The sequence below is a fragment of the Bactrocera oleae genome, chromosome 5, assembly GCF_042242935.1.
Source record: "Bactrocera oleae isolate idBacOlea1 chromosome 5, idBacOlea1, whole genome shotgun sequence".
Lineage (NCBI taxonomy): Eukaryota > Metazoa > Arthropoda > Insecta > Diptera > Tephritidae > Bactrocera > Bactrocera oleae.
The window spans coordinates 33444112-33453778 of NC_091539.1; the positions used below are offsets into that span (position 1 = coordinate 33444112).

The following is a 9667-nucleotide window of genomic DNA, read 5'->3' on the forward strand; positions in this document are numbered from 1 at the left end:
GTTTGTGATTTCTTTGTGGATTGACTGATATTTTCGGTAGAAGGTCAACTATAGGCACTGGGGTTCACAGGGCTTGCACAGTTTTGGTTCGATTTAGATAATTTTTGGCCACAACGGGGCATACTTTCATCGCATTATTCACGCAATGTTTTTTCCCGATACAGTCATTGTAGCCTGTTTTGCATAGTGGAAAGTGTAAGAATCAGATGAAATTGAAAATGGTGTTATATGGGAAATAGGCGTGGTTGTAGTCCGATTCGCCCATTTTCGCACTATGACATAGAAATATGAAAAGAACGTCATGCACCGAATTTGGTTGAAATCGGTTAAGCAGATCCCAAGATATGGGTTTTCACCTAAAAGTGGGCTGTGCCACGCCCACTGTCTAATTTTGAACGCGGTTCCCACAAAGTCTCTCATACCATCCCAGAGATAAAATTTAATGTCTCTGGCGTGTTTCGTGCTTGATTTATCGCGCTTTTAGTAGTTTTTAACAGTACCGTTATATGGGGAGTAGGCGGAGTTGCCACCCGATTTCACCCATTTTCACACTGTAGGTAGAGGTTCTAAAAACATTTGCTTCCAGTGAATTTTGTTATCATAGCATTATCGGTTTAGGAGATATGCACATTAAACCTATTAGAGGCGGGACCACGCCCACTTAAAAGAAAAAATTTTAACTGCAGATGCCCCCCCCCCCCCTATTGTGATCTTGTATCTCGTTGTGGAGCTTAGTTATGGCAATTTATTTGTTTTTGATTAATGAAGTTTTGTGGGCGTGGCATTGGTCCGATTAGGCCCGTCTGCAATACCAACCGTCTCACGGTATCAAGAAACATGTCTACCAAGTTTCATAAAGATATCTCAATTTTTACTCAAGTTAGAGCTTGCACGGACGGACAGACGGACGGACGGACAGAGAGTCATCCGTCAACTCGTCTCTTCATCCTGATCATTTATATATATATAACCCTATATCTAACTCGATTAGTTTTATGTGATACAAACAACCGTTAGGTGAACAAAACTATTATACTCTATAGCAACAGGTTGCGAGAGTATAAAAAATGTTGCGAAAGAATTCAACATTCATTATTCAACGAAAACGTGAATGGATTATAATAAAAATTTGGTATTTTATTAAGTTAGATTACAGGTTATAAGCCCACTTAGTTTTATTCCTATATTTAATTTCGCGTCAGCTAAAATTATATTAAAATCGTCTTCAAATGAAATATACTCTTGTACGAGATTTAAACTCAACTGAAGAGTTTCAATTTAATATACAAAAACAACCCAATATAATTTTTTTTAATCAGTGCTCAGTGGATTGACGATGTAAAAACTGCGATTGCTTTTTTGAGTACGAACATAAGGTTCTCGATGGTACGGTATTTTTGCGATCATTACAGATTCAACAAACATGTTTACCAACCTCATAATGGTCCATCTACTCGGGGAAGTGCCGCCCAAATCCCGTCTGAATTTCCTTTGGACAAAAATGATGGGCTGCAAAGCATAGTACCACTACACTATCCAAACCGTCTATTCGGTATCCCAGGCATTCATTTTTAAAAAAACTTAAAATATAACCTTCCAAATAAAAAAAATAAGTCGATTACTCATACAGAAAAAAAATTATTACGGTTTGTTTTTGTAGCACGATTCGAAAATTGAGTTGATGTGGAAAACGTCCATCAAAGGATCGGAATTCATTATATAAGAGATATGATATAGACCAACTCCATTCATAGTCAGCGCTAAGCACTTAATATTCGTTTATAAATTTTATAAAAACTTGTCCACTTAATTTCGTTAAAATATCACACATTTTGACCAATCTAAACGGTTTAATGTCAGGAGGAAAGGCGCCAATCACTATGCAAGGTATATTGGGGGCAGAGAATCATTTAGGCAATCAGCCAAAATTAATATTTGACATTGCTCACGTATACTAGAGACCATTTTTCAAACAATTTTATAAAAATATAACTCACACACTGACCGACATATAAGGCATAAGGTTTGTTAAAATAACGAAAATCATTTGTCATATGTAGTATATAGGAATCGGAGTAATTTTCGGCATTAAACTACAGTATATTCAATATTATATTTTGCTATTACTACATATTATTGACAGAAAATAATGCTATCTATCATTGAGGTACCTCACTTACCATAAACAATATATAAGGAGTAAAGTCAACCGGATATTTGAGAATCCTGCTATTAGTTATATGTGTGCTAGGGCAAGTTTTCGCCCGATTTTATCCATTTTAGGCATAACGTTATAAGAAAAACACGCTCAGCCAATTTTATTAAGATAACTTACATATATTATATTGGTCGATAAACGCGATATAAAGTACCCGTCAAATCTTTCTATCTGATATATGAGGCCCTAAAGGAAATATTGACCTGATTCAACCCATTTTTGATATACAGACATATTATGAAAAGAAAGATCTCATATTCCATACATTAAGTCTGGAGTATATTGGATATAGATTAATTATATGAGTATATGTTAGAGACATAGAGGTCGACTATATTATCTTCTTCAAAAAAATTTTAAATTTCCAAACTAGCTACATGGCGTTATGACCTCAGGGAACACATACATAATTTTATCCCTAGTAAGTTTGTATACACGCGGTCTACACGTCTATCAGTTTTTGAAATATTGATCTGATGAACACGTCCTTCTCTCCCCAAGAAGGTGATCATTTGTCAGAAACGCTGATATTACACCACTACAGCATACAGCTGCCATAGAAACTGATCGTTTAACTGATTGTGTGGAAAACTTTTTAATTTAACGAGATATTTTCACGAAATTGTCATGGATTATTGCCTATTGCAAGAACCAAGTCCGCTAATAGCTACCATTCATACTGACTGTGAAGGGTATTTGCTTTATCTTTTCTTATTGATTATGAATTTAATTTATTTTCATTAGTTATAAAAGACATAGCGAGGAGCTACTCTCCTTCAAAAGATGATTGTATTTTCCAGGCTTTTTTCAAAGTGAATACATTCTGTATAATTATATATAGAGGAATTAGCTATTCTTGAACTGAACATAGCTTTATTTATATTTAAATAATTTTTTCATGAAAAATTCAATTTATTATTATTTCAAAGGCATTAATTAAATCTCTAATAAATTTCATCATTCCCGCCATTCATTTCCGGCTAAAAATCGATCTCCAAAATTTCTTCTAATATAACAGTTCATTCTGAGTAAAATACATGATGCTTCAACTTAACCTAAGTAGGCGCACTGTCTTGAACAGAAATGACAACTTAACGTTGAGAGCTTGAAAAATTTTACAGCAATTTCTTGCCAAAAATCAGAGCTGACACAAATCAAACACACTCTCGACTGCTAGCGCTAAAATTAAATCAAAATAAAGCGTGTGAATGTCCGCTCCACTGCACACATTTAGCCTCGCAGCAACAATTCAACTGCATGCGTGTGGGACATACCGTTCTCCTGACAACATGTCAGGTGCTAACATGAAAAGGACAAAACATTCAATGCCGTAAATGGCTAACTTTTCATTATTTCACAAATGCGGCCTTGTCTGTCAATCATCGGCTGCGGGCCTTGTTGCCACACGCTAGCCAGTTCAACGGCGCTGACTGTGCAAATGTCTCTCATGTGTGTCAGTTCCTAGGAGCGTTGGTAAACTAATACCATTAGTGACTGTGGCTTAGACTCCCACTCTGCTGCTGTGTCTGCGCCACACACTTTCATTTCACTGCATCTCACTTCACTGCGCTTTACACACACGCACACACACAAAAGTTAGGTAGGTTTTTTTTATGTATGTATGTAAGTGTTTATGTAACGTAGCTGCTTTAAATACGCATTTTCATTAATTCTCTCCGACATTATCGCGCAATTTTTTCTCATCACACACCAGTAATAAATGTTGTCATAACTTATGCTATTTACATGCTGATGTGTAGTCAAATGCGATGGCGCCTATGCAACATCCCCCAATCCAACGCCGGCACTGCATTATCTTATAGCCACCCACTCACATGGCATGCACACATGCAAACCTGTGTACAGCGCGTAGTACAATTGAAGTCATCTCCATGAAAGTGATCCTCCCGCATTGCTATGGAAACCTTATTTATTCTTTTGTACTATTTTTTCTGCCTTTCCTTACTTTTTTACTTCCTAAGCAGAACACGCACACACAGCTACACAGACACACCGACACATGCATAAATTCCTAAGCTAACTAGAATAGAAGTTTAAACTCACCATTCACCATTATACAATAGATAATATGCAGTGTGCATAAAAACACATACATACATATGTATTATACGTACGCTTGTTGTACGCATTGTATGTACATATATACATATGTATGTATATGTCAGTGTGTAGTTGCCTAAGTACCATTAGTATTATAATAAATTCCTTTTGCTCCTCCTGCTCCCGCTCATGCCATTTTGTGTTGTTATTGATGTGTGAATACCACCAAACCATGTGTACGCTCGCTCACTCTCTATATCGTCTCTCGACTGTGCTCTTCTGTTCTCTGCTCTGCTCTTATCCGCAGGAGATACCACTGTCGCACGCCAGCGATATTTATCACATCGATTCGTTCATCTGGGATGCACCCAAGACGGCGATATTTGTTGGCTTGCAAAACGATTACATGTCCGAGCACAATTGGCAATTGCACCAACAACAGCAGCAGCAACAGCAACAAGCCTACATGCTGCAGCAAGCCCTACAGTCACAGCCACACCCACACGGTAGCCAGCAACAACTCGATGACAATGGCAATTGTAATGGTCAAAGACAGATCCTAGACCATAATCAGAGCCAGAGCCAGAGCCAAAGTAATGGCGACGGCAGCACCAGCGGCGGCAGCGGCAGTGTCAGTGCCTTCAATAGCCACTACAGCAATCATAGAAGCATTGGCGGCGGTGGCGTTGGCGGTGGCGTTGGCGCTTACGTTGGCTGCCACACAACCAGCAAACAGGATGGCAATGATAATTTATATATTCATGGCTTGAATTGTGATAACGCAAATGGTTCCTGTTCCGCATGCACTTACCATCCGAACGTCGTCAATTTCAACGACGACGAATTCGTTATTGTAACTAATCGAAATGGCAGGGAATATCCGTTAGACGGCGGCTGTGATGCCGGCGCCTATCCGCCCGAGCTTGTGGCCAATAGCTATGGCTATGATGTGACACCGGTTTCAACAGATTCAATTACTTCCTCTAAATCATCACCGACAACTGCCACCAACTAAGCCGACAAGGCAAACCAAGCGTTTCGAATTGCGCAATTGTGACGCAATATAAATGTTAAATGCGGGTGAAAAACACCTATGAAAAATTTATAAATACGTACTGCTAAAAATAATGAAAAAAAAGAAACAAAAATTGACAAAGAATTTCAAAAAAAATTCCTCTAAATATAAAAAAAATTTTAAATAAAGTTAAATATTAAAAATAAAATCTAACTAAAGTGTCGATTTAGAAACCGTATAGCAGTGAATTCTAACAGTATTGCAGAAATATAGAGTATGATATAAATGAAATAAAATAAAATAAATAATAATAAAGTAATTCAACGTATTTCGTATCGCAAAATACCACACTAACAACTGCCTTTTCATTGCTAACAGTTATGCATTAGGGCACGAAAAGCTCAGCTGGCGCAACGTCATCACACAGATTACTTATACGCACTGACTAACTTTGTTATTCAACTACAATTAAGCATTTATTTTCTGTGCATACTCTCTGGCATATGTGTATGTATGTGATTACTAATATTTATGGTGTTTAATTTTATTAACTTTTTTATCCCCTATTACAACAAATAATTTACAGTTACACTTCGAAAATAACAAAAAATTACAAAAACACCTACATTTATTTTAAAATATTTTAAGGTTTCAGTATACATATAATTATTTTTAAATCTTGCAAATGTGTATATAATGGCATTCATAAATGAAAAACAAATATATATATTAATATTTTTCAATACATAATTTTAAGTTATTGTATAACATATTATATATAAGTATTTAATAATATAGTTAACTGTACTTTCATATCTATTTTATAATTTATATTATTTTTAGATAATAATTTATTTCGCATTAAATAAGATTTATTTATCTATTTCATAACATAAAATAGCGAACAAGCCTCCCAGCAAGCATTTAGTGTTAAGTTATAATCAGAAAAGTAGAATAAAAAGATTTATTAAGATATCTTGCTTAATAGCGTGAATATTTACTTGCTGAAATTAGTCGAGGCATTTGTTTTTAGTATTGTTGTGTGCCTGGCCAATAGTAAAAAGTTTCATAGAAAGCTAGTCATGCTGACCATTTTGATATATGTAAGTATAGTTTGTAAAGCTATATCAATCTCGTTCAGCTGTACATTGCATCCTGAGATTTATTTTGTATACAAAAGCCGACAAAAAAGGTCATTATACTCTGCAAGTGAAAAGCATAATTTTTATGTAAACAGCGGATTCCAACTTAGAGTTCGCTTTCAAGGCAATATTAATAAACTAAATTAATATAATGTAATAGAACCCACTATGTACAAGTATTTGTGACTATTTACTACAGTGGAGATATGCGATTGATTGAAAAATAACCAATCTACAAGCTTTACTACAAATTCTTAAAATGGAAAAAGGCCAGATATGGGTACACACTTTCAAAAAACTATTAATATTAAGTGGAATTATAAGCTAATCTTCATTGGATGAAATACAAAATAGTTTAAGTGCATCCATCACTCAAACTACTAACAAAATTTCAAAAACTTCAATTTCCATTTTCACTTAACATGATTGCTTATTTTGAGGTATGGAATATTGGATTAAATTCACTTCATTTCGCCTATATGCAAATGAAACTTAACGGAAATTACAGTTGCGTTAGAGCATACATATATATGTATATACATATTTACAGAAAAAAAACCAATGCTCAACAAGTTGCCTTTCTGAAACAAATACCGAAAATAAACATTTGGAATTTCCACTGCAAATAATTGTGCAAGCATATGTACCCTATGGGCTTACTTATAAATTTGAACGAGAAGACTTCTAGTATAGATTATGTTATTTCTTCTTCGTTTGTTCTGTAAGAAAAACAGTTAAGTATTAGTGATAGCAAGTAATGGTCAAAGAGGGACCTCAGTCAGTATTTGAAGTAAGTTTTTTTGAAAGATAAATATTATTTTATGTGAAGCAGCATACTGTGCAAATGCGAACTTTTTCTTAGCATAGACCTAGTTCATGGTTAAGATTCACGACAAGAAACTTAATGACAGGATTAAAGAAGATATATATATGTTATACAATAGTATGCAAGAAAATATGCAATATTTCCACTATGAAATAAAATATTGACATCAAAGTGAACCCATTTTGAAATGAATTCTAACAGAATTATTTTTGAAAAGGACTATCTGCCAGCGTTTTAAAAGATATATTTTATAAAACTTAGAGGATAAATAAATTATTTTCACATGGTTTTCGAACTAAAGTAGGCTTATAGTTGAAAATGTGTTTAATAAAGATTGTCGCCTTTTTAAAATTTTTAAAGTTTAATTAATAAAACAAAATAAACCTTACAGGTTCAAACTAAGCGGGTTTTCAAAAATATTCTAACGCAAATATTATCGGAGAGGGTTGCCAGCTGATTAATTTGTTCAATGGAATTGATAAAATTAATTGAAATTATCAACTTTGACGCAGACTGATTTCCTTAATTCCCTTGCTCGCTCAAACCGAATCGATAAATCGGGTTCTTCCTAGATTGGAACAAGCCATGTTTGTGTGTAGTCTTCTGATGTCAATTAGTGTGTTTTTGGCACACAAACTGTCGAAATTGTTCAACAATCTACTAAACAAACCAGAACTCACTGACGGCTTTGATAGACATCCCAACTGAGATTTATAATAATGCGATAAGAAAGATTTGTATTGAAATATGCCATTGTTGATCCGATAGTATATACCTATATAACAAAAGGATTTTTTTTCAATGATATTATTAACGAAGTTATACAATATTTAAAATGGTATGTACAGATGAATATTTTCAATAGAACCAAAAACCAGCGATATCTTCCCTCAAATATATTTTCCAAGAAATGGCTTATAATAATGATTCCGACCCATTCCTAATGATTATCGTTCATTATATCGACTTCAATTCTAGTTTGCTTCCCCTCGCATATAATTTCGCTTTTCATCTCATCAAACTATTTAATGAGTTTAGGCAGGGAAATACGATATATAATATATACATACATATAAATCTCATTTTTAATCCTATTTTAATGTACAGGTATACTTGTTTCATTTATACTAAATATTAAACGAAACTATTTGCCTAGATTACCTAAATTATTTAGAAAAATATAACACTCTCTACATACTAATATTATATAATTAATAATAACCAAAATTTAACTGTTAGTATATACTTATTTACATATGTTTTATGTTTTTTAATACAAGCCCAAATCCCTTGATTCTTAGGGTTTTAATCAAATATAGATACATACCTACGTACATAGATATTTATAATGAGAAACTAATTTTAGTAAATATTTTTTTTTATATTGCCAATACTACTTGTATATTCTACAAGTAGAAATTACTTAATTACAATAACAAAAACAAATGTCGTTATATTTATGTACATATGTATATATATACATACTATATATATTTGTAATTGCGTTTCGCAATGGTTCACCGTTAACATTAACTCCTCCTCTTTTTGCTCCTAACAATATTGTTACCGAATGTCGAGTACACTTATTAAATGTAATATAAGAAAAGCAAAACAAAGAATTTGCCTTCACCAAAGAAGTAGCACATATTTAGTCTCCTTGGTTTGAATTAAATTTGCAGGAGCACATACGTCAATCGAAGGAGAGCAAACTAAACGAGTTGGGCCGCAATTCGAAGGCGCGCTCAAGGGAGAATTTATCGAGCACAATGCCGAGGTAAGTTCCTTATAAAGGCGCAAATATGCCATTATGTGCGATGGCAATTTGTAATATGCAATAACTCGCACACATTGTTGTTGCATATGCAATGTAATGCATTATAATGCAATTTCTAGTGAGTACATGGCTAACTGACACACTTCCCCCTCTCTCTTTCTCTCTCTCTTGTGTCACTACTCCACAGACCCAAACATTCGCAGACATCGTTGCAAATACTTAACGACGCATCGAATCGTTATTATCGCGAGGTGGTGCCTATGTCGCGCGCCAGCAGCAAAAGCGATCTCAAGGAGCGTGAACAAAGCATTCTACGGCAACGAAACGATATCGTGGTGCAGACAAGCTTTTGCGTGGATGACAACAGCTCCGAGGCGACGGTGGAGGCAGCGATGGCGGCAAATGCCTGCGATATGGGCTGTCAGACGCGGTAAGACAACAAAAACAACAGAAACAATAATAACAACAATAACTGTAACGGTAATGGAAACTTTCACAAATCCGCACACACACATATACATATACACGCGCACTTGCATATTCATATGCATAACAGCATATTTGCATATTTGCACACTTGTCCCCAATGTTTGTTTAGCAATCAATGAGTTTCTCATGTTTCTGCTTGCAG

General features: G+C 34.7%; 1 protein-coding gene across 4 annotated transcripts in view; it reads left to right on the top strand.

Moving 5' to 3' along the window:
- Neto (Neuropilin and tolloid-like) overlaps positions 1-9667 on the top strand; it is a 60131-nt gene that overhangs the window by 46001 nt on the left and 4463 nt on the right. For 3 of the 4 annotated variants that reach the window (XM_036371768.2, XM_036371767.2, XM_036371769.2), the window contains exons 11-12: positions 8942-9036; positions 9224-9466. In XM_036371768.2, coding sequence (XP_036227661.2) covers positions 8942-9036; positions 9224-9466 — 338 coding nt within the window. Of the gene's footprint in view, positions 1-4586; positions 5829-8941; positions 9037-9223; positions 9467-9667 lie in introns of those variants that run through there. The other variant, XM_070109430.1, reaches the window with a different exon arrangement.